Source organism: Poeciliopsis prolifica, unplaced genomic scaffold, assembly GCF_027474105.1.
Source record: "Poeciliopsis prolifica strain line A6 unplaced genomic scaffold, Auburn_PproV2 SCAFFOLD022, whole genome shotgun sequence".
In the NCBI taxonomy this organism is placed as follows: Eukaryota; Metazoa; Chordata; class Actinopteri; order Cyprinodontiformes; family Poeciliidae; genus Poeciliopsis; species Poeciliopsis prolifica.
Window position 1 is genome coordinate 7,472,614 of NW_026562397.1, and position 26,071 is coordinate 7,498,684.

The 26,071-nt window shown below is 40.5% G+C and overlaps 3 protein-coding genes across 3 annotated transcripts; 1 reads left to right on the forward strand and 2 right to left on the reverse strand.

Annotated features, from left to right (window-relative positions):
• The first annotated feature begins 5,301 nt into the window (after positions 1 to 5,301).
• Positions 5,302 to 10,309, forward strand: otol1b (otolin 1b). Its single transcript, XM_055045444.1, has 5 exons — positions 5,302 to 5,380; positions 6,928 to 7,361; positions 7,816 to 7,905; positions 8,810 to 8,881; positions 8,964 to 10,309. Exons 2-5 carry the CDS (start codon positions 6,941 to 6,943, stop codon positions 9,860 to 9,862), a joined length of 1,482 nt encoding a protein of 493 aa, XP_054901419.1. The 5' UTR covers positions 5,302 to 5,380; positions 6,928 to 6,940; the 3' UTR covers positions 9,863 to 10,309.
• Positions 10,310 to 11,616: 1,307 nt separating this feature from the next.
• LOC129369806 (Fc receptor-like protein 5) lies at positions 11,617 to 14,408 on the reverse strand. The gene is made up of 6 exons (XM_055045445.1): positions 14,339 to 14,408; positions 14,208 to 14,243; positions 13,798 to 14,088; positions 12,941 to 13,213; positions 12,559 to 12,834; positions 11,617 to 12,454 (listed from the first exon to the last, which is right to left on the reverse strand). The coding sequence occupies exons 1-6, from the start codon at positions 14,361 to 14,363 to the stop codon at positions 12,189 to 12,191; spliced, it is 1,167 nt and encodes a 388-aa protein (XP_054901420.1). The 5' UTR covers positions 14,364 to 14,408; the 3' UTR covers positions 11,617 to 12,188.
• Positions 14,409 to 15,795: 1,387 nt separating this feature from the next.
• Positions 15,796 to 23,460, reverse strand: LOC129369804 (rab5 GDP/GTP exchange factor-like). Its single transcript, XM_055045442.1, has 9 exons — positions 23,333 to 23,460; positions 22,615 to 22,800; positions 22,299 to 22,471; positions 21,188 to 21,357; positions 20,112 to 20,193; positions 19,870 to 20,002; positions 19,688 to 19,779; positions 19,350 to 19,606; positions 15,796 to 18,144 (listed from the first exon to the last, which is right to left on the reverse strand). Exons 2-9 carry the CDS (start codon positions 22,782 to 22,784, stop codon positions 17,704 to 17,706), a joined length of 1,518 nt encoding a protein of 505 aa, XP_054901417.1. The 5' UTR covers positions 22,785 to 22,800; positions 23,333 to 23,460; the 3' UTR covers positions 15,796 to 17,703.
• Positions 23,461 to 26,071: the final 2,611 nt, after the last annotated feature.

Genomic DNA, 26,071 nt, shown 5'->3' on the forward strand with positions numbered 1-26,071 from the left:
ACCCGCACGCACACGCACACACAAACACACACACACCCGCACGCACACGCACACACACACACACACACACCACACACGCACACACATTTCTCTAGATACACTTAGTTTTGCCAATGGCTCCTTCTGCCTTTTCCTTGTATTAGGAAAAGGGGCAAACAAGCACCAGATAATAAAATACAACTAATGTCATTTGTGCCCTTAGCAGGTTTTCTATTGCTAATATGCAACAAGTTTTTCCTGCAGCTGATAGTCGGAGGACTAGGCTAAGTGCTTTCACTGGGACTGTGCCGCATTTTATCCTCCCCAGAATCTCAGCTTGCATTTTAATTGGAGTCCCCTTGGGCATGTTTTTTTTTTAAATCTGCCACTGGTTGCATTCATTAGGCGTTACATTGTGTATCTTTAATATCTGCACATCTTATCTGATTTGAATGTAAAATAGGATCTGCCACTGTGTGTCTGAGACAAGAGGTCCAATCCAGGTCCAGACATGTGAATATTTTAGTTATCAACACTTGCATGTGGCAAAATGCCCCAACTATGAAGTTTACTTCATTCGTTCAGTTCATTTCACTTGACAAATGAAGTAAAATCAGTCCTGTAATCCTGTAATCATGGGGCTGCTGCTTTGAGCATTAGTATAATTTGGCCCGAACAGCAGAGCGCTGCGAAGGCCTATTGTAATTCTACTGTTTGTTATCTGCCCCCCTAAAGAGGTGACTTTTTAGAGGCTTTATCATATTCAAAAACTCACCAAATTTGGCAGATGTGTCAAGTCTGCGAAAAAATGTATGCATTTTAAAGTGTCAGGGCCATGTGCGCTGTTTGGGATTCAGTCTGGTGCGGTCAACATGTGTTTTGAAAGTTTTCATCTGCAATCCCTTGACAAGAGGTATGCACTACCACAGGAATAGAAATGGGCAGTGCCCGGTTCTTCCTCAGCGTTACGTCTATTCACGGGGCTTGCTTTGAGCGAGCACTGTTTGCACGGCTGGGTGTGTTTGTCTGAGTCTGTTGTTATAGAGTTTTAGGACGGAGCTTGAGCAAACGCAGGCTTTTGACACACAGAAAGTATAAATGTATACAAAATGACGGCCTTTTATTAGCTCTCCAAACTACAATGAGGACGTACCTCCTGTTTGTTTTATTTGTATGTGTGCGTGGGCGTGCGCGTGTGTGTGTGTGTGTTTGTTTTTATTGTTTGAACTGAATATTATGGACATTGATTACATTTTACACACACACGGACTATTGAAACTGCAGAATATTATCGTACAACTGAGGTTTTCTGTGGTTTGACAACAGCTATTGTTTCATGCATCCAAATGATTTCTTTCTTCTTTTCTGTACCAATGTTTGATGTGTGGTGACTTTAAGAGACGTTGTGCAATTATTGACATTTTTTTACAGATCAAAGATAGACGAGAAATCCACGGCATGACACGCCTCACGTTTGATCCATGAACAAGTTGAATAATGTGACCAGAGGCGATAAAAACCCAAAGACTGGGTGGGACTGAGTCAATACTTTTTCAATTAAGATGGAAATGTTTGTAGTCGACTCTGTGGTCTAAAAGTGAGGCCTGATAAAGACTGACCGGTTTGTAATTCGTAAATATTTGTAAAGCTAATATCAGTATATCAGTTCCAACCCTAACCATAACCCCGGCCCCTTTTGGGGCTCAAACCAGATTCATTGCAAGCCAAAAATCCATCTAAAAAGAAAAAAGAAAGTCTGCCACCAAGTGGACATGCAAAGAAATAGTAGTTTTTGACTGTCCTTGTGGTACCTTATTGCTCGGGTGTTAAATTTCCCACAAAAGTACACCATAACTAAATTAAGATGAGAGGACTTTAAAGTGGTTTATAGGAATAAGGCCTTAAGTAATAATTGAAAAATAAATAAATTATTAAAACAGGAAATGTCCCAGCCTGAGCAAGCTGCTGTGAAGGAATGTTTGACTGATTCCCAAGAATTTTACTGTGAAACTCACCAAGGCAGGGAGGGACGAGAAGTTGATACCAGACCTTTCTGGTCCTTCTGAGGTTCATCCAGTTTGTTAGGCAGACTAAAGCTTACCACTGGGGGCTGGGGGTATTAATAGGCTTGTTCCTTAAGATTAGTAGTGGAAAGGTGAAGGCAAAAAAAAAAAAAAAAGAAAGAAAAGTGGATAAAACAGCTGAAAAAGTCTTTGAAAATATTTCATTTAACGTCTTTCACTGGGAGCTGCAGAGGTCGTTCACAAGGTCCTGTTCTCTGACCAATTTTTTACATTTCATTTTTCAAATGGACTCAGATCTAAATGCTCACGCATCAGAATGACGTCATTGTTACACAGATCTAAAATGTCATCTTTACTATCTCTACAGTATCAAGTTCCAGAAAGTATTTTTTACACCTATTTTGTTAATAGATATTTCTACAATAATTAACATCTCAGACATACCTTATTAACATCTCTCAATAAAATGGACTCACCTAACAACCCATACATATTTGTGCATGTAGTACATTTGGTTTGCAAAGTGGGAAAAATTCATTTTTGTATTTGCACATCTGAATCAAAGTGCTTTAGGAAGCACCGGAGATGCTTGTAGATGAAAACATTGTGATAGAAGAGCAAACTACAACTGGTAATTGTCCAAAGGGATAAATTACCACATCATAAAATCTCAGCAAGGAACAAATAAGAAAAAAAAAAAATACAATTTTAATGGTTAGCAAGATATAAGTGACAATCCTAGTTTTTTAGTTTTTATTTGCTTCTTTGTTTTTTTAAATATGTCTAAATCTTTCTCTAACTTTCTCCTCACACGTTCGCAGCAGCTTGAGGATCTTTACACGCTGAGGGTTAATGTAAGTTAATACGCCTCCGTCCAGCTAAGACTTCTTTGGTCCTTTCTGCTCGACTGCACTGGTAACTAAACTCCTTCCTGTCTCTGTCCCTTTAGGGTGCGTGTGCACAGATTTAAGAAGCTTTGGTGAACTGTTTTAAAGAAGCAGAAGTCAATCAGTTTCGTTGAAACAAATTATAGATGAAAAAAAAGGGAATAAGGACATTTTATCCATTGATCAAAGACGATGAAACGACACAAAATCTGTTTCTTACAAATGTATTTGATTAAAATAAACAAGGTCCAAACTAAAAAAAATATGAAGACTAACAGCTTCTTAAAGGAACTGTTATTAAAACTTTGTGAGCTTCTCGACATTTTGAAGCTGCCTACAAAAATGTCTTTTACAGATTTGTTAAAACTGGCACCACGGTCCTCAAGTGAGACAAATAAGCTGCACCCAGTGGTCCTACCGCCATCTGCAGAAAAACGCAGATGGCAACAAATCAGGGTCAGGAGAAGGGCTTCAGTGCAGTTGGTCTCTCTCGCATACTTGCTTTACTGAGGTTAATTTTCTCAAAAGTCAACTGTTCAAACCAACATAATCCACTAAACCTTCACAGACATGTCACAACACAAACTATTTTATATGTCCTCTTTGTAGCACTTTTTAACATTTGTTCACAATAAACCTTCTTGATGTGCAGTCCTGAAAGCCACTAATAAATAACATGCATTATTGTTATAAAATGTATTTTGTCTGATATTTACATTTATCTGATGATCAGTTAAATTTCGATATTCACAACAAATATCGTCTTGAGGTACTCTGCTGAAAAAGTGATTTCAATTCAATCATATACCGATTGTTATTTGTAGTTTCCATCCTACCCAGCATATTTTGTAGACTTGTTGACTTGCAGCATTCACTCCTCCTGGACAATGTAGCAACAGCAGACAGTCGATTGTGTTGGGTCGTTGACTTTACAGCAGTCTCTCATACCGAGCATGCATGTAGTGTCAGAGGAGATGAAAAACGTCCACGTAATAGGAAGAAACCTCCAGGAGAACCAGAAGAAGGATGTGAGAAAAAGTCATCAGTTTTTCCTCCAGCAACCTAAGCCTATAGCAGTATAACTACGGAGATTGCTCAGGATAATCGAAGTCAGCCTACGATCAGAAACAATTAAGAGCCAAAAAAAGCAAAAATAACATTTTCCAGGGATGGTACTGACAGCATCTAAACAAGCAGACTTTTGATCATAGCTTCGTTGCAAGGTTACAGAAACTTTGCTGCTGTTTTGAGGCACCTCCTGTGCCAATGGCACTGGATAAAAAGTTGTTGTGTCCACCTGTAAGAACCCATCCAGGACATTCTCAATCTGCTAGTAGGAAACAGCTGACTGTGGAATTGAATTTGTTGTTGGAGAGTTCACATCAGCTGCTTGGAGATGCAAAGTGTTTGGACAAATCATGCTTCAAACAAACACAATCCTCTGCCTTCAGATACCGCTAACCCTCTCCATTTCCCCCAATTTCATTTCCCGTCTCCCTGCTCACTTTTAGCCGGTCACAGATCTCCCCAAGGACACGGGGTCTCCGGCAACCGAGGCATGACCACTTTTCAAACATTCTTTGTCACTGGTAAGTCAAGAGTTTCAGCTCGACAGCCACCTGAAAATCACTTTTCAACAAAAACCTGAGGCGATCTGGTTACGCCACAAGAATGACTCATTGTCCGGGCCTCACAATCGCAGCCACCCAGATGTCGCTGCCAGCAACCTTGAGAGTTCTTGTGCAGGAAGAAAAGAAGTCCGCCACAGTGATTAGGCGAGCACTGCAACTGCATTGATTTAAAAGGATAAGTGGGTTCGTTCGACAAACAGCTCAGGTTTTAGCAGCACCTCAGTGATTACGAGAGCTCTTTAGGCTAAAGCTTTCCTCTGGATTCCAACCAACCGCTGGTGAATTGAGATAATGAGCTCCCTGTGCTATGGTGCCAGTTTGCAATTATTGCACACTTTGTTGAGAATATTAGCTTGCAAGATTAGGATTAAGAATTCTGTGGCTGTCTGCATGTCCAAACCTGCGACTGAAGGAAAAAAAAAAGAAAAAAGCCACTGGGCTCTCTGTCTTAGACTCCTTTTTGCTTGGCTTTGTCCCACCTTAAGAGCCCGGTCTGAAGGAATGCCTCGCATATCGGGTGACCCATTGCCCCGACGGCCTCTGCTCCTTGCCCAGATCACGGGGAGGGAGTGCACCGTGCGGGTGCTGTATTCCGTGTCACAAAAGCACCTTTCTACACGACAGGGACACAGAGAATGGGCCACAGCACAGTGGTTCTTTTTGGGTCTCGGCCCACCATAGTGGGATTGCGGACCTCCCCCTTTTTTGCTTTACACACAAAAAACACCCACAGCCCCCATTGATGAGATGTTCTTTCACCCAAGCCTGGCAGAGGTAACAGAAGGACCTGCAGCTCCTGGTGTGGCAGACGAAACATCGCTAGAGAGGATAAATGACTTTACTACTCATACACATTTGGGTGAGTTCTCCTGTTGAGATTAGGTGTAGAAATTTGACAGAATGCTAAAGAAAGTAAATCTCTTATAAAAAAAAAAGGAACAGGACACAAGATTGAGTTGACTTGCATGCATAAACACATTAATCTGGAAATAGCAATCTAGTTAGGAAAGACAATCAGCAAGCTTTTGTTAATTATGGACAAGCCATGACCAGCTGTCCTGCAGTCATCCTGATGGGATTTCAAAGTCATCTTTTTCTTGGCTGTGGTTTTACTCCTCTTTTGTTCAGTTCTTAATCCCAAGCAGAAACTGTTGGGTTTCTAAACACATCTGAGCAATGCGCCAGGTTTGATCCAATTTCAGAAATCAACTTGGACCTAAAAAGCAGTAATTTACCTGTTAACAGTTGTCATTTTGGATATTTCCCGTTAACCCAACTAACTAAAAGCAAACAAAGTATGATAATCCCTTGAATTTCAAGGCCTTTCATGTACTGTGAGGTTTAGCGAGTTAAAACTCATTTCAAGAGTTTTTCATATGCAATGTGACACAAAATGTATACAATCAACCGACTTGTTCATATTTATTGGAGGAATTTCTTTTATTTGTATATATAAATTTGTAATAACCAGGTTACATAAATGTGTGAATAACTTTGAATCAGTAATGCAGACGTTATTTTCATCCTATATTTGAGTCACAATTTGCAAAAGCTCAAAAGCTCTGAAAGTCAATGGAAAGTCCCCACAAAGGTATCAGTCAGGAGGAGAGTAACAGCAAGTCCACAGTAAGCGCAAAGGCACAGTTAGCACAATTGAAGAAATTAAGAGACAAAATAGATATAGCAAAAATGTAATTGTTACAGTACTGATAAAAACAAAAGATCCAACCTGGTCATGAAGGCTGCAAAGAGACCAGGAGAAACATTTTCAAAGAAGCTGCAGGAATTCTCAACATACACTGGTTATCCTCTTACCAGTGGAATACTTTCCTGTTTTCTTGTGAAGAAGGGAACCGGAGAACCAACCTAGAACCAGCTTTAAATGAAGCATGTTTGGCACATAAGAGGGACAAATATACCCACATTTAAAGATGCAGCATTATGCTCTGGGCTTACTTAGACTTTGGATCTAGGAGCCTTTTTCCTACAAATTTGATAAGACTTCTGAAAACTTTGGTCTTACGGGTCTTTTTCAATTTTTTAAAAATTTGCCATAAATGATAGGGTCCTGAGTTACATTATATTCATAATCCAAAAGAAAACAAGGTCATTGATTACTCATTAATATTCATGGACACTCACCAACTTAGAAACTTAAATTTCTTTCGTGTTTATTTTCTTATGGTTGCCAATATCAGTCACACTGCGTTTATCTCTTATGTGAGCTTTTCCTCACCAAATAAATGCAAAGAAATTAGGTCTGAAAATAGTTTGAGATTAACCTAAAGTAATAAAAGCTCAATTTATTCAATCTCTGCCCACGCTGAGGGATGCTGTATAAGTGCTACAACTGACCTGAGGTCTGACTTGAGATCTTTGTGTTGTTGTGTTCTGATACATTGTCAGATCCCAGTCAACAATGAGGATTATCTCCTGCCAGTGGACGCTTGTGGCTATAGCTGTGGTTTCAATCACTGTGGTATTCTGCAGTAAGACCAAACCAACAGCGAAACCAAAGTACCTGTACACAAAGAAGCCCGTTCCACACGTCACGCCGCACAACCCTGTCACTACCACTGTCCCCAAGACTCTGAAGATAGTGGTGACGCAAAACCCCGTGCAGCCTCAGCCGCAGCCGCCACCTCCACCGCAGCCCACCACAGCGAGGACCACCTACGTGAACCACAAACTTCCACAGCACTACAGTGAAAACACTGAGCCCACAGGTGTTGGTCCTGACAACTACACGCTGGACTACAACGAGTGCTACTTCAACTTCTGTGAATGCTGTCCCCCTGAGAGGGGCCCCAGGGGCTCGAAGGGAGAAAGAGGCTCAGCAGGTATCAAACTAAATGATGGTGTAAAAGCTATTATATTACATGAAAGCACTTGCGTGTGTTGCTGCGTTTGCTTGTAATCCCTTGTTTCATTTTCCTGACACATACTATTTTGTGGGGACCCACTGCTCCTTGTGGGGACGGAAGACTGGTCCCCACAAGGGGAAATGCTGGTTTTGGGTCAGGGGTCAGATTTAGGACTAAAGTGTGAATTGAGTTTTGGTTAGGGTTAGGTATATAATGGTTAGGGTTAGGATAAGGTTGAGGCTGTAGAAATGAATGGAAGTCAATGGAAAGTCCCCACAAAAATAGCCATGCAAATGTGTGTGTGTGTGTGTGTGTGTGTGTGTGTGTGGGTGTGTGTGTGTTGTGTGTGTGTGTGTGTGTGTGTGTGTGTGTGTGTGTGTGTGTGTGTGTGTGTGTGTATAACTTCAGGTAATTATTTTCTCTTTTCTAGGACTACCTGGTGATATAGGGCCTGCAGGACCACAGGGTATACCCGGACCACCTGGCATGAGCGGTCCAATGGGCTATAAAGGAGATAAAGGTATATAGATTAAAATAAAGCAAAATTTATTGTGACAACATGCCTCATGATAGAAATAATACAATATGTTTTATTAACTAATATAAGGGCATTTTATTCGTAAGGTCACTTCACAGATTGAGCACAAGACAAAACAAAAAATTAAATTTAAAACAGAAAAAAAATGCAAAGAATATCAAAAGAGGGAAAAAAGCTAAAATCAGGCACGTTACAGTGCTTCCAAGAAAAATAGTGGATGACTGCGATTTTCTTTCACCAATAAAATTCTCCATCCTGAATACTTTCCAGTCTTCCTGAACAAATACTTTGTAGAACCACTTTTCCCTGCAGCTGCTGTGGCAAGTATTTTGAGGTATGTCGCTACCAAGTTTTCATACATAAAGATTGAAAGTTATGAAAATTCTCCTTTGCAAAACAGCTCAACCTCATTCTGACTGGATGAACAGCATCTCACACAAACATCAATGGAAGAAGAAAGGTAGTAAGAGCTGAGTCGAGAGAAGGTAAAGCTGGGTGTCTTTTGCAGAGAAATGATAGCTGACACTGAATTTACAGAAGATATGGCCAGAAGGAAGGAGGCACATGTGACCAAAGATAGAACCTTGGGGAACACCAGTGGCAATTGACATTACTTTAAGGTTTTGATCTGGATCTACACAAATCCAGATCAATACAAATACAAATACAATCAAGGATTTCATCAGAGTACAATACAACACAATGTGCGAAAAATGTCACTTTCTTGTGAATACAAAATTGACCAATTGCTGATCAAGTAGAACTTGAAAGACAGTTCACAAAAACTTTAGTATTGGTGACACCAGAGGCTCAGTGTCTGTTGCTGTTTATATAGCATTCAAAAACAATCGATTTTGTACCTTACTTATTTAAATGAATCTTTCAGGGGATAAAGGTGAGAGAGGACACCCTGGAACATCAGGCCCACCAGGGATTCCAGGAAAACCAGCACAAAAAGGTATACAATTATTTAGGTGGCTGCTTTTATCTCAAATACTTGTGCATCGGATTTATCCTGACATCACTTTGAAACTTTTCAGGTGAAGCCGGCCTCAAAGGAGAAAAAGGTGACGTAGGATTACAAGGTGCCAAAGGTGAACAAGGAGAAAAAGGAGAACATGGGCAGAATGGAACTGCTGGTGAGAAAGGGGAACCGGGACCGGAAGGGCCTGTTGGACCTCCAGGAACAGCTATGGGCCAGGGTCCGAAAGGAGAAAAGGGAGATAAAGGAGACTGTGGTATTTTTGGGGAGAGAGGTCCTAAAGGTGACCGAGGGGAAACCGGGGCTCCCGGCATTCAGGGTGCGATGGGAATTCCAGGATTACATGGCAAACATGGCACCCCTGGGCCCGTCGGCATTAGAGGGGATCCAGGACACCCCGGGCCTCCAGGAGAGCCAGGAGTGTCAGGGCCACAGGGGCCGCAAGGGATACGAGGGATGCCCGGGCCAAAAGGGGACAGAGGGTACCCTGGCATCAGAGGTGAGCGTGGCTTTCGTGGATTAAAAGGAGCAAAAGGTTCGGGAATGCTTCCGAAACGCTCTGCCTTCAGTGTCGGCATCTCTCCAAAGAAATCCTTTCCTCCCTCCGGCTTCCCGATCCGCTTTGACAAGATATTCTACAACGAAGAAAACCACTTCAATACGAGCTCCAACAGCTTCATGTGCGTCCACCCCGGGGTTTATGTCTTCTCCTTCCACATCACTGTGCGTAACCAGCCTCTGCGAGCCACACTTGTGGTGAACGGGTTACGGAAAGTCAGGACACGGGACTCCCTATACGGCCAAGACATCGACCAGGCGTCCAGTCTGGTGGTGTTGAGACTGGCAGCCGGAGATCAGGTCTGGATGGAGACATTCAGAGACTGGAACGGGGTTTACGCCAGCAGCGAGGACGACAGCATCTTCTCCGGGTTCCTTCTGTACTCAGACAAAGCCTGAAGCCCCTTTCTGATTGCGACACACGGCCACTTCTCTCTTCTGCTGAACTGTTACAACCTCACCACATGGGTGAAAACACCAAATACTGAGGGTGCTACTCTGTAACTGTGAATTATTTGTCTGTAAGCTTATTATCATCAAACGTCTGGCTCAAATTCTCTCATTTAGAAATTTCTAAATAAACCAACCACTCATGACCTCAAGAGACAAATGTGCAGCCCTCAGCAAAACGGACAGCTGTAATAACAGGAAATCAAGATTTAAGACATAATATGGGACAGGAAGTGCAAAATGAATATATAAAAAGGAAAGTAAACACAACAGAAAAGGAAAAAACTAGTAAATATATAAGATAAAACTAATGTATATATAAATAAAGAGTTAATGTGAAAGAACTGCTTGTCAATAATGTATGTTGTGAGATTATATAATCTCACAAAAACATTCAAAAGTACAACTTTTAAGTTCATTTTGGGAACATGGACAAAAACCCCACTTAGAAATATTTGAAAAAATATTTTAAAATGTTTAATTCCTCCATGTCAGGCCTAACAATTTCTCTCTTCCCTCAGGTAAATGCTAACACACAATTAGCTTTCAAACACAAACAAAACAAAATAGTAATAATTGCTAAGGTTGTTTGGTCTTTCCAGAGACATGTAATTGAATTTTAAGCAGGGGTCTCATTGTCTGATGCTGCTGCAGGAACAGACAGCTCCTGAAGATTTCTCACCAGTGTGTGTCGGGTAATTGTGGTCTTTACAGATGAATTGTCGACTTAGTTCAGGGGCATCTTAGACTCAGGTTTTCGGAAAATGTTTTTATATTTACCCACTGTTATTTTAGGGTTAGGTTGTTTTTCCCTCTAGGTATGACGCTTGACGTTTAGATTTGGGTTCATCAGACCAAACAATTCATTTTCTTGATCTGTAAATCTCCAAGGTGTTTTTCAACAAAATTCAAAGGCCGACATGTCTGACTGCCACAAAGGATCGGTAGCTGGAGAATTAGCAATAGTTGATGTTCTAGATGTTTCCATCTCCACGTATGAAAACTGGGCCTCTGCCTAAGAAACGACAAGGTTCATGATTAACGTTTTGACCGATGCCCTTCTTCCCTCGGGATTCAGTTCAGAGTTTGCAACCAGAATCAGGAAGATTTTGGACCCAAGCTTCTTCCATGACCAAATACTATTGTTTAAAACACTTTTTGGGACGTCCAAAATCTGTGTTTTGACACGATTCAGTCTCTGAGATCCACAGACAATTTGACTTAATTGCTTGATGTCCCCTCCGATATGCACCGCGAGCAATGAAATCACATACAGACAAGTGCACACGATTTCAGATGACTTTACCATGGACGGACTCAAATCAAGTTGAAGAAGCATCTCCCTTATGTCACATTCAAGAATATTTGATGTTTCCACTGTTATTTTGTGCTAATTTATGTAGAAAACTACACTTTAATCAGTTGCAGAATATGTCTGTAACATAAATTGTGGAAAACACAAAGGAGTGTAAATACTTTCTGACAACAATGTAACTATCTTGACTGTCACAGCAAAAGAGAGTAAATAATATCTCTGTGATCTGCTATTATTTTTTCAAACTTTTATCTGATATATCTTTTTCTAGTGCAGAAGATTCTAATATCTATTGGCAAGTTAATCCCACATGTTTTCCAACATTTAAAGTGTTTGATGCGCTGTAGCATTGTAAAAAAGGTTAATTGAAAATAAAGTCAACTGTTCATGCAGCTTATTGAAAGCTTTATTGGGATAAAACAATGTTTGTTTTTCTTACTGTATTGAACATTAGTTTCATGACACTGTGAAGAATTAATAACATACACATAACTACAACAGCAGAACAGTAGAGTGGTGCTAATAATTGTTAGAAAGCCTCAGATTATTGCGCTGCTTGGTCCGATGGTTCGGTTTATAAGGAGTTTGCAGGTACAGCTACAGTTTTTCATAGTAAATATATTTCTAACAGTGCTATTGACATGAGATTTTCACCTGGTATTGATAACAACCCAAATAATCCATACGTGGAAGTTCAGTTGTGTGTCGTAATGTGAAAAGTACTGAAAGGGAGGTGGAAAAAAAGTCACGGAAAGCCAAGAAACCAGCTGAAATCTACCAGTGATTTGAAAACCATCCCGCCCCTCGTCAGGGTCAGTCCAAAATGACAGCCAATAGAAAGGTGAGTCGTTATCGAGGCTTCACAGAGGGACCAATTTATGATTGGTTAAAAACAAAGAACCGAGGTTGTTACCAACACCTGGCGAAAATTTCATATCAGTCACACCTTTTCAGGACTTTCTAAAATAGCCCCAATGACCCAGCCTGAGGTTCTGGGGTTTGCGTTTGGCCTGGCAGCTGGCCTGAGGTCGGCAGACTGGTTGAGACCGGAGACTCGGACGACGGCGAGGATGGGCTGGGACTCTCTGTGTGCTCAACGGAAGACGGTGCTGAGGCAAAGTATTTTGGGGATTCAGGCTGAGTCTCTGGAGCCGAGGAGGTGTGTGGGGGTGATCTGGATGTCATCTGAATTCTGTGATGAGGACGGGGAGGCATCAACGGTGGCCCTGTAGGGTCAAAGAGAAGGTCACCTTAGAAGTCCATCATGACTTCAAAGTGCTTTTTTCACCCCAAGTGTAATAATCAGTAGAGCAGATTTACTCTTAAGCACCTGCAACCTCTCCGAAGCGCTGGGGCTCGCTCCATCTCACGATATCCAGCTTTGGCACCTTGACTCTGCAGCTGTACCATCCTGCATCCTTTCTGATCAGCATGTGGTTCAGTGAGATTGATGGCCCCAACAGATTGTTGTTCTTGTAGAAATAGTAATTGACGGGAGGGGCTGGGGCGCGGGCGTTGTACTGGACGTGGCAGATGAGCTTCATTTTATTCCGTTCAAGCTGGGCGTTGTCTTTCTCAATCTCCAACACCGGCTCGGTTAGAACCTCTGATATAGATCAAATGACGAAACAGAAGGCACTTGCAAGTTAAATCACTGGGGATTGATTACTAGTACTGGCCCGTATCTCGCTAAACATAAATGTTTAACTCACCTAAGATGTTCACCAGAGTGGGAACTGACATCACGGAGTGTGTACGATGACTCAGGTCCCAGGATGCCCTGCATGAGTAACTTCCTTCGTCCTCCAGGGTGACGTCAGGGAGGTGGAAATTTAAGCTGCTCCCACTCTGCACCATCACTTCAATCCCGTCTCTGTACAAGATCGTCTGATGGACGGGAGCATTCCCTCGAAGACGGCATTTCAAATCCAGGGTGTCTCCAGTGAGGACAGGGCGTTTTGTCATTTGCAGGATGACAAACCCTCCTGCAAAAGACACACACACAAAAAAGTTTTCCATTAGTCATTTAGTCTAATTTTATGTGAGGGTATTTAATAGAGGTAACTTGATTTTGCAGTTCAGTGTAGGGGAGGGAATTTATTGTATCGTTTATCATTTATCACAATAAATGTATTTTAAGTATTTGGATAGATTGTTGTCACAATAAATTTCAATTAATGATGCTTATTAAAACCCGTGAATGTCTGCATTACGAGGATTGTTTTTACTGTTTGTTCAATAATTGAAAATATGATTAAGTGCAGCTACTGTGTGCCACTTTTTTATGTGACTGGTGTCCAAAAGAGGGACTTTACAAAGAAATGTAATTGGGTTTTATATAACCGAGCAGTTATGTGAAAAAAAAAAGAAGTAATAAATTGTTCTTATCGTCACTTTTACTGTTGTCAAAATACCGTGATAAAATTTTAAGTCACCACCAACCCCTAGCTCAGTGCTAAAGAAGAAGTTGACCAGGTCAGGAAGAATTTCCCGTTTGACAGTTTCGGAAATATGAGAAAGAGGAAGAAAGACCAAAAAAAAAGACGTTTGTTTCTTTTTAAGACCTCACCATCAACATGGATCTCGGTAGGTAGACTTCTTAGTGTTTTTAAGGTTCCCACGTCCGTCTCTCTCTTTCCTTGGCAGGAATATTTGCCGCTTTCTTTAACGTTGGCATTCCTCAGGTAGTATATCTCGCCAGTCTGTGGAAGCTGCACGGATTCCCTGAACCACAGGTAATCCCAGGAGGCGTTGTACGCGACGGGGTTGATGCATCTCAGGCTCAGACGTTCCCCGCTGAAGATCCGGGAATCTCCCGAAACTGTCTCCACGATGGCCCTGTAAGAGATTGTAGTGGGAACTGTGGAGAGGAAACAAACCATGTGATAGGGCATAGAAATGTTTATCATAAATCATTAAACTATCATTTGAAAAAAGCCAGTATTTGTCCCCAATGATGTAGTTGCATTAAACACTTACACTCAGACACTATGACCTGTGGTGACAATGCAAGAACTGAAACAGAGAGTGATGAAGGATTAGTGAGAGCAGATAGCATCATGTTATCAAATATGTTGAATCATATCAAAGTAGTCAAAATGAAAACCTACCGAGGAATGAAATTACTGCTTCCATTGTGCTCAGTGTGTGTCAGGATCAGATAAGGCAGGATGCTTTATTCTAATAAAAGGAGAAGTGAAAGTCTCTTCACACAGGATGTCCTCCATCCTAAAAAGTGCTGCCTCATCAATTGTTTGTTTTATACTATTTAATATAAAAATGTGCCATTTTCATTAAACACATTTGGATATATTCGACTTTAAAGTTTGCCGGATAAGTCACTGAAATTCTCGTTGGTAGCAGTAATGTAGAGCTCTGAGCTCGGCTGTTGTTTCATCCCCTCAACAAACTACTTATATTTTACTTTTTTGGTTGTTGTTTTGACCTGTTTTAAACCATATCACAGGATTTTCTCCATCTCTTCTGAGGTATAACTTAATCATGGAAACTTAGCAAAACAGCGGAAAAGGGAACTGAAAATACCCCCGAAAACTCCTGTCAGAAGTCAAATCTTCAGATGAACTGGATCAACACCCAGTAACAAGCTAAAACTGATATATATATATTTATACACATACATATATATATATACACATACATATATATATATTTTAAAAAAGCTAGTTTATCAGAATAGAAGTTGAGTGAAGGAGTGTTAATTTTACTCTTTAAACAGGTGGTGCTGATTTATGTAGCTGAGGCACTATTGTGTTTGCAGAATCCCAGTATGACTTTTTTATTTTACGCATCTGTTACTCTAACAGATGCGTAAAAGTTAACAGTCTCATCTCCACCTAAACCAGGATGCAGCTCATTTTTATTGGTTATGTTCAATGAAAGTTCGATAACTTAAAAGAGACGGTTACAAAATAAGCCCAAATGTCAAAGCAAATACTTGATATCAACATTACTCAATTTCATCCCATTCTACTATCCTTTTCATTGATGAAGATGTACTCACCTCAGCATACCGAAGGCTTGAAGTGGCTGATACAGCAGAGGAGTTCTCACTATTTTCTAAATACATGTATAAGACTACAAGGAGCACTGAACTTTCAGGCCAAGATGGACATGAAACTATTAACTCTGCTCTAGCAGTTTCTTTATTTGTCAATTTTGCTGACAAAACAATTATTATTTATGCGGGTATAAGTTAAAAGAAATTAGCACATTTGGTGAAATACAATGTCCCGTCTCTTCTGCAATATATGAGTTTAATACAGTACATGTGTACTGGATGGATGGTGTAAAATTTGGCCCTATTGATACCAGAGCAGATCAAATCTGTGCCACTTTTTGAAGCATTTAGTTGTTTTTTGTTTTTTTTGTTCAACTCTCAACTCAGATTGCAAATTTTTGCCATTTCATCAGTTTCTTGGTTCAATGAAATTACCCTGGTACATTCTCGGATTCAGAAAATCCCAGAATTTATGTTTTACTGAGGAAGAGTGACTCATCTTAGTGAGAAAATGTTAGTCATGAAAAACAGCAGCAGCACACATACAAGTACTGAGTTTCAATTTTATTAACCACCAATCGTTCCACTCCCGTAGATGTAGGCAGATCAAAACTCTCCCAATAAATTATGTCTTAAATTAAAGGCAGTTTCGAGTTAATCTCAGCAAACCTGCAACTATAACAAACCTATAATCAAACAAATGGATTAAAACACTTGTTCAATTAACTTCCACTCTCAGTGCAAAATTAAAAAGGTTTCCAAGCCTTAGCGGTGCAGTACAAGACCTGGCTTTCAAACGGCAGGTTCACACGGCTCTTCGGATGCAAATGTCATTGCAATACAAAACAAAAGACAAAGCACAAGTGTAAAATGTCTGCCTAATGCATTTTTGTCATTGTAAATCTGCCAAATACAGAGAAATGAAAATTACTTTCCTATCTGTCTGACACGGTGTCGCCTGATAAAAGCTGAAATTTGATGCTGCATGAAGAGCTTTAAAATCAGACTAAAAAATAAAAAATAACTACAGTGAAGCAACTAAAGCTTTAGGGGTGACTGCTATGTCCTGTTTTTGCAGGAAAACAAGATATTTCCTTTTGTTTTGGTCTAAAAATATTTGCCGGAGGAAATAAATAAATAAATTGATTAATTTATTTTTTTCGTCGGCCTCCTGAAAACGCTGCATCCATGCTCATTCACCGCTGTAAATATTACAAGTTTAAGCTGATCAAAGAAATATTGATATATTCTGACACTTCATAGAAAAATAAAATCTGAACATCCAGCTGATGATGACAGGTCATAAAAACCAGACTCGACAGTATTTGGACGTACTGGTGCCGATTTTCTTTTCTTCGTCTTCAAATTGTCGGGAACAACGTGCAGCACACGTGCGCCGCTTATTCACATGCACAGTCATTGTGCACACACACACACACGCGCACACACTCTCTGGTTATTTCTGGGAAATACAAGCTAAATTCAGCATGAAATACAGGCATGACTTGAAGAGCAACATTAGTAACAGAGGAGTTTGATCACTCAGATTTTTACACGTCTTTCTTTTTGGTTTCTAAACTTTTGCTATCCTAGTTTTTTTTTTTTTTTCTGGACATCTTGCATCGTGGCTGAAGGTTTGGGACTCAAGCACGCCATTTATCGCTACTGTACAAATGTAACAGCTATAAAAAGTACTGAGGTACTGCAGGTAGAGGATGAGGAGAAGTTTTTTGGAAGAGCTTATAGTGGAGTGTTTTCCTCCTTCGCAGTGAAAGGAGCTGCATCTGATGGTCGGGGTCTGCCCTGTTGCGTCCCACTGCTCCACCTCATGTGGAGCTGCGGTTAAATTTCATCACTTATTTGTCTTTTTGCTGTGAGGTAAAACGTGAACAATGCAAAAACACAAAGTCTTACCAAATATTTTTGGTCTAGTTTTCTGTGCAAATATCTTAGTTTTCAGGAAGATATGGGAGCTTATTTAAAGTAAACAATTCCTTAAAATTGAAGAAAAAGCTCCAGTTCCACTAGCAGGTTATTTCAATTGTAACAAGACATTTTTCCCGTGTTACAGGTAAAATAGTCTGCCTTAGATCTTGCTACAAAGTTACATGTAAGTTAGTTTAAACTTATGTCAAGTGTACTAAGACATTGCACTAGAAATCAGACCAAAATGACTTGGTAAGATTTTGTTTGTTTTTTTTCTGCAGTGAAGATCGTTGTGCCTTTACAGCGAAGCCATTGCTGTTGGGTAATGATAATGCAGTCGTTACCCAACAGTTCAAATCTAACAGTTGGGTAACGACTCAGCATGTTTTACGGCATCTAAGGGAACAGACGGATGAATGAACACTCCAGATCCAACAGACACTACATGTGCTTAAGGACTATAAAGAGAACACACGGGAAGATGGAAGTAGAACCTCCAGGAGATTTTTCTGCAGAGCAGATGTTTTCCTATCAACCAGCAAACACCTGAGGCTGCAGCGGCGGAGGCAGCAGCTCGTTCTCTACATTTTCAGAGTCGATGGCCGACGACGCTGCGGCCGCCGTTGTTGTCGCCGTCCCGCCGGCCGCGTTCGTCGTGGTGCTTTGGGCGTCGAGCGGAAAGCTCTCCAGCGCGCTTTGCACCTTCTGCTCCACTTCATCCGTCCAGTCTATCAGGTCGCTCTCCAGCTGCCGAGCCTTCTCCACGACCCGCTCCTGCCTCTCGCCGAGCCCGGTTAGCAGGTCCAGGCTGCTGTGGACCTGGGTTTGGGCTGCGCCGCCTGCGGATGAGGCGGCGGTGGTGGGCGGCGGCCAGTTCGGAGACGCCTGGCCCGACATGTAGAGCTCAAACTCCTCAGAGCTCATATTCAGAGACTGACCATCCAGTTTCTCTATGAAGGCCACTGCACAGCACTGTGGAGAGGAGAGAGCTGTTAATGACAATTATATCATCTACACAACAACAACAACGCTCTTTAGACCTACATTTGTTTAAATAATGTTTAATTTATTAGGGATTAACAGCAATGAGATGGAGAATACATTATGTGGGCTAACAGCTCCCCCTACTGGATCCTTTCATATTTTAGACCTTTTAGACCACACTTAGGTTCAGGAGGACTACGATACACAAATGACTTCATGTCAGGAATCTTGAGTTAAATATAAGCAAAACAAAATGGTTTTTAAGCCAGAGGTAAAACATACAGGTAGTTTCAAAAAGTTGTGCTTCTCCAAACTCAGATGTACACATTTTTTTCGAAGACAAGATTTTGGCCTAGTTTTCTAAACAGGGTACAAATTAAGCACCAATGTATGGATCAACAGGTGAATGGAAACACTTCCGTAACACATTTGTGTCTCGTGAAATGAGTTTACTCTTGTAATCAGCCGGTTTTCTGGTCTATCCATAGAGGAGCAGACGCTTTTCTAGCCATAGAACTTTAGGAAGTGCACCTGAATCAGTTATTGTTAATCAGAAAAATACGACACTTGCATATTTAACAAAGATTTTGGTGATCGAAGAGAAAAAACTCTGAAATTGTTGTGCTTTTGTGAATCAAAAAACAACAATAAACAAAAAACTTGCATTGCAAGCCTGGTGGGCCAACAGGCTTTATTTATTATATTTATTTATTTTTTTAACAATTGCCCTTTTTTTATTTTATAGCTGGAGTTTAGGCATTAATCTTCCAATAACATATAATTAGCGAGTGATATTTTCACATTTCCTATCAATTATAAATATTTTTAAAGCACCAGGCCTCGCAAGATTTCTGGAGGAAACCCTGAAAATTCACTCAAACTGGAGTGAAGCTTTTATAGAAGTATAGATATTTATCAGACAGACAATATTACTTTGAATAAATATTAACATAAACTTTTGACATAGTTTATGTTAATAGCTATGTGTTTATCCACAGCAGTGGAGTGGATTGTTTTTGTTAATGTTTTTATAAGAATTGCACCTAAATGTGAAAATAAAAAGACATAAGACCATTCATGTGTAATGTATCTGCACTTCTAATAATATTAATTCTCCTCTTGTGAAAAAACGTCAGTAAAATTTCAACCCCTTTTAAGTCATGTTGCTGAACACGTTCTTCTCATTTCCTCACCAGATTAGTGAAGTAGTATCCGTCCTCTCCGGTCATGAGTCGGCTGGGGTTGCAGAAGCGGGTGATGTACTGGATGTTGGACTGCAGCCGCGGAGGGTTTGCCTTCAGCACGATGTAGATGAGAGTCGGGAGGAAGTCGTCGGCTGACGCGGCCTCCTTCTTGCTCACTTTGATGGCGTTGAAGATGTGCTTGCTGCAACGGGTGATGCACGCCAGCTTCTCTTTGGGTACCTGCTTCGAGTCCATTTCAATTACATCTGAAATCAGGCAGAAATGTTAGAAGAGGAGTGACCCAACTTGAGCAATCGGGCAAAAAACAAATCCAGGTTGAGACTCACCTGTAATGGCTTTGACGACGCTGTCTGAGACCTCCGGGATCTCTTCATCCACAGGCACACACAGCATTTCTATGGTGACCCAGTGCAAATCTCTGGAGCCGAACACAATCACAGTAAAGTCACATTTACAGTACTTTTGTTTTTTTCTTTTAATTTCAACGCTGGAGTTTATGTTTGCAAACCTGATTCTCTTCTGAACAGCCAAGTCTTTCTTCTCGTCGTCTGTGGTTTCCGGACAGAAAACCTCAGTGTAAAGTCGGGTCATCATGTACTTCTCCACTTCATCCATCACCCTCTCTACATGCTCTGTCGAACCTGTTACACCGCAAACCCATAATTACTTTTCACATGTGCTATTCTCACTGTTTTTACTATTTATTGTTACTATAAAAAAATATATACATATATTTGTGCGATGAAGTACCTTTGAACTGGTTCTGAAGCCGGTCTGAGAGGTTCTGGTAGAAGTCTTGCACACACTCCGACTGCTCGTCGGCTCCCATGTCCTGGACAGGGACCGAAAAATGCATGAATTTGGAATGAGTCACATTCAGATTTCACACTGATTGCAATAGAGGTGTCCCGATACAACTTTTCCACTTCCGATACGATACCGATATCGAATCGATATTATCACAAATCACGCATACTTTCATCACTGATTTCGTCAAGTGGAATGTTAGAAAAGGCTTGATCATGTGATATTACAACAGGTAGAAGAACAACTGACTAACCAACGGTTCTGCATGTGGGATGTAAACAGTGCAGGGTTGAAATCCTGGGGCAAACTAAATGCTGCAGAATAGTGCGTCTATCGGCACAATTACATCTGAGATTTTAGATGCTGACAGATATAATCAGATACTCTTTTTTTTTTTTGGTTGATATCAGACCAATTTCCAATATCAATATCCGATCGGGACAACCGCAGATCAACATCATCTTAATAATTTAGGCAGGAAGTTCAGCAATAAATGCTGCAAACATTTTTAAACTGCTTGTTTATCATAAAAACAAAACATACAAAAGCAAGCTTTTGTTTTTCTTAAAGGCAATTACATCAAGGTAAATGTTTCAGATCAGGACTATTCTTTGAATTTTGATTAAATATCAAAACTGAAGTGAAAACATCTGAATGTAACAATTTACAGCAGCTTGAAAAGCTTTTTTTCATATGTCTTAAAGGTTTTCTAATTAATTATCTATTACTTCATGCTCAACTATACAAAAAACAACAACAAAGAAACAAGAAGTTGGTGGCTGTAAAATGACTAAATGTGGAATAGTTACTTTACACTAATAGTGTATCATCAAAAAGTTGACGTATTCAGTGATATATGATGCTAAAATGTGCAATCTTTCAATGAATGGTGGCAGATAGTAATGAAAACGATGCAGTGAATTGAAAGCTTCCTCCTCTTTAAGAGCCGTCTGAGTGAGAGCGTAAACGCATAACGAGTAGAAACGGGAGTAATAACGTCTGGACGGATCAAAGCTCACCCGCTTGTACACCATGCCTTCAGTGAAAGCCCGACACTGTTTGAAGATTTCCCTGCCAGACTTCACCGACTTCAGAAAATCTATGAACTCTTGCGTTGCGCGGTCGCTGTCTGGAATGGGCTGGCGACTGGCTGAGGAGCTGGAGCTCGGAGTCGACTGAGCGTCAGCATCTGGAGGAAGACGACAGACAATAATTTTGTATGTTTGCATTTACTGTGCTGCAGTCTTTTTTAAGGTTCTTTCAATCATAAATATCCAGGGATATGGGTGGAATGAAGGAAGAATAAATCTGCAATGTAAGGCGGTAAAACATCAAAAGAGAAGCTAAATTTAGCATTAAGCATCTGTTGGAAAACTACTTGTGCTCTGTTTATAAAACAAAAACTGAAGTAAGTATTCAGTAAAGGCATTTTTTTCTTTCCGTACAAGCCACACCTAGTCTGGTGTTCTGTTTGGCCACAGCACCTTCTTGAAGGGGGGCATGAGCTGAGTTAACGAGGGGGAATGATTAGACATTCCCCCTCTCCTGCCATTAAGATTTTACTGTCCAATAACATAGAAAATAATTCAGTTCTTCTGTTTTTTCTTTTTTATTTTTGGCTCTGTCTTCTCAAAGCTCCAGCAGAAGGCGTGGCAGAAGAGCAGCAGAGACGGGCTCTGGTTCTGCCAGAAGTTTCCCGCTTCAAAGAGAAGTGAAATTCAGCAAAATCTGTCAGTTGTTTCTAGGTAAATGCATTCAAGAATTTGAAAAGATTTCTCAAAGACCCGGCCAAACTACCCAGTTTCAGGTTCATTTGTCATATAGCTTTACACACTGCATATTAAGCTCCTGAAAGAAAGTTAAGTGCTCTTGTAAAAAAAATTGGAAAAAAAAAACAAAACATCTACAGGCATCTGATATGTATATGTAAACATAAAGTGAATGCAACAGTTTGTATGACAAAAGAGAAAAAAAATAAAGATTTCAAACTTTGAGCAAATATTTATGTTATGATTATTTGTGTTTGCACCAATGTGGGTGGAGCTTAAAGTTTGGATTCGCAGGAGGTGGGCCCAGAAGCAAATCATGTAAAAATAAAGTCAGTCAGTGTGTATGTCCAAGACAGATTACCCTTTTTGGGTGGTGTTTTTGTTGATGGAGTGAAAAACTTTGTGACTGTGTTGACTTTGCTGGACTTCTCCTTCGTCTTTCTTTCTTCAAACTTGTTGAAGGGAGTGATTGCAGGTTGCGATTGTGTCCTCTGATGCCTGCTTGCATAAGCTTCCTCTTCCTCTCTCTGCAGCCTGGGAAAACGACGACAGGACAACTGAAAAGCTTGCGAGATGAACAGTAGCACAAAAGCCACGTTTTCATGAGGTAAGTGGACAGGTCTTCAGCGCTTTGGTGGCTTTATTATTTGAAGCAAAGACACAGTGTGGATGCAAACCTTTCCGCAAGAGCCCAGTCCTCTTGAATTTGCCTCTGCTTTTCTCGCTGATTTTCCTCTCGCCAGCACTTTGAGCACAGGCCCTGCCAGGCTGTGTTGCCATAAAACCCACATCCTTTTTTGCAGAGCAGCTCAGATTGGTCCACATGGATGCCACGTCTCTGGCTCATCGCTCCTCAGTGACAGCTGGGGAACCAGAGAGAGAGAAAACCGTGAAGTAGCAAACGCATCCAAAGAGTCCCTCTGCAAGTACATTTATCCTCTTTCACTCTTCAAACTATTGAAAGTGTTTCGTCGCTTAAGTCAAACGGAAGCTCGGATTTGAACACATTTGCTCATTTGAGCTCTTCAGGCCCAAGTCTAAGCAAACTAACTCCCAAGACGTTTCAGCAGGACTGACGTCAGAGGCGCATCTTGTCTACAGGAATGTAACAGCTATCAGCTAAGTTAGCATTAGCTCGAATATATGAAGACACTTAAACTAGGTAAACACTCTTTGTCAGTTCGTGACACACGCTACAAACAATTTCTGACGTATCGTGGTAATACTAGGACATGTCAGCTTGAGCTGAAAACAACACCTCGTTCTCCAAAAACGCCATATTTACAAGCTAATTAACTGTTTACCAGTCATTATCCAATGCTACCTGAGCTAGACTACTGTCACATGCCGAAATGGTATTTACATGTTATTTACGTGAATTATATGTAAACATACGGTCTTATTTGTCTCCACGGGTTATCTGTTAATTTTGTCACCGCAGTCTCCAGCCTGTTGGTGGTGGATAGATTTACATCGGCTAAACAATTAGCTTCGTCCTGGAGCCATCTTCTCTGACAGACCCTTCTTTGTGGGTTTAGGAATTAAAAGGAAGCCTTTGTCTCCCCCTACCGTTAGCTTTTGGATCGACAAAAAAGTGATTTGAGTGAAAACAATGAAACTTATGAACTTCTACCGCAAAACAGTGAGTTATTTTATTGTACTATATAAAAAAAAGTATTTTTCTTGTTAATAAAACAACAATAACGCATTCACCTAGTTGTATTCAACAAAAATAAACTGAAGTGACATTGCAAACATCAACGCTTGATGGTCTTGCATTAGATTACAGTACTAGCATTTATTTGGCACAAAGAAAAAAGTGGCTCAAAAACATCGTTTTTGGATACTTAAAAGTGTGTGGGTGAAAATAAATCAGATGAAATTAAAAGAAGGTACTTGGGGTCACAAAAGTTGATGAATAATTTATGTTATTTCAGGAAATCATTTATATATAAAATAAAAGTACCAGATATTGAGGTATTGAATCATATGTCATTAGTTTAAGCAAATATATACATATATATATTTTGCTTACTTGATTATATTGCTCTATTCTGTCCATACACTCCCTGTCCAAGCTGCTCTATTTCCCAGTCTAATGTCCACTGAGTTTCTGTTTTCAGTTCATTCAGTTTTGAGTTGTCTGTGAGGTGACCTTGATTCGCACTTAAATAAACTGCATTTCAAAGTCACAACTCAATCATATTCCTAAAACTCCTCCCCATAGATCTTGTATTAAAATTGAATGTTGTTTTTCTTTCTTTTTGGTTGGCCTTTGAAAACAATTTTTTTCATGTCATTTCAGTGCAAAATGCAGCAAGAGTCACGAGCCCCAAGTGAGACGTGCAATGTAACCTAAGCTAAGTTACAATGTTTGCCCCTGAACATGTTGGCAGGCTTTACAATTGAAAAAGAAAAAAAACAAGTCACATCATGGTTTGACAAAACAGTTTATTTTCTTCATCAGTGTACTCTGCAACTCAGCAGAAAAAAGTCATTTCACATACATGCTATAAACAAAAACATCAAGGCAGAGGAAAACTATTGCGATAATATTGGTTAAAACTGCTTATTTTTCAGTCTGCAGGGCATCAGCTGCTGCTGGAATGAATGCACATCAATTTTCCTCCAAAGTCACAGGAGCTGGAAAAAAAAAAGATGTTACTGAGTTGTTATTGTTGTTGTTGTTGGTTTTGACCTGCATGTGTTTTTGTGTGTGTGTGAAGAGAATTCACTTTAGATTCACCAGGGATTGTACCTGCTCAGATAGATAGGCCGAGGTCAGAGAAGAGTACAGGATCTTTGTTTTGAAAGTGAACCATCATCTTCTGGCTGGCTTGATCTCCTTTCCGACACACTGAATCGATGAGAGCGCGCGCCTTGTCTGCGCGGCTCTTGTTCTCCTCCAGGATTGAGTCTTTCTCCCCATCGTTCAAGACTTGGTCCCACAGCAGGCCGTCCAGGAGCTGATTTATTAGTTCTTTGGAGGACTTGTTCACAAAGCCGGGCCTGATCCCTTTGAGTTTCTCTGCTAAAAGACAGAGGACGCGTTTACAAAAGGGCAACCAGTCTGTTTACAATGAAATGCGTGAGAGATACAAGAAATGGTCAGTTGATTGTTGTTGCAGAAATGATGCCTGCAGAAAATCCACATTCATTCAAAAAGTTCAAATAGAATTATTTATTGTATTTGAACTTTTATTTTTGTCTTGTGGCACAGAAAGCCACATCACGGACAGCACTGCAACTGTCAGAATGAACCTTTTAGTCTTCGTGACAGAGCACTACACTCACTTTCAATACTATTTATTTTTCAGTCTGCAGGGCATCAGCTGCTCCTGGAATGAGTGCACATCAATTTTATTATTTGCAGAACAGATTTCATCAGGAATATTTGTGGTTGGTTTTGTGTGGGGCAGAAGTAAGGTGCTGCATTCATGCGAGAACCGCCTCTGTAGTTTTGACCTCATGAAAAATCAAATAAATAAATAAACAAACAAATAAAAACTATTCAGGAGACATTTAAATCTATATGCACATTCTTTAATAAAACGTTTTGTGGATGAGTGAGAACAAGTTAAAAGGATGCTGGCTGAACTTGAAGTAAACTGTGGATTTCACAAACCACTGAAAGTAAAAGTAAACACGCCCGATGAGAAAAAGAGGAAGGAAGGCAGTGTCTGCTTTTTTTTTCCTTTTTCTTTTAAATATACATTACTGCTGTTCGCATTTGCTCTGCACTCAATGAATATTTCTTGTCCGATTTCGACTAAAGCTGCTGCCAATTTAGGTTGAACTTGACCTTCTTCTTGTCGATTTATTTATTTATTTATTTTTTGGCTCCCTCGCCCGGTCAGTCACACAAACTTCACAAGAACCACTGGAAACCCGACGACTCATCGGGTCCACACTAACAACCGGGACCGTCACAGACGCTGGAGACTTTTGCAGCTGTCTGATTTTTGTTGTTTTCTTACCTGCCATGGCTGCAAAATCTCTACGTGGAAGACTTTGCCCCAGTAAACTCCACCCCATGTTGCTGCAGACCCAACCTCAGGCAACCAGGACACAAAGGAAATGAATGCGTGTTGACTGATAAAACCTGAGCTTGAACTATTCTCTTCATCCATTTTT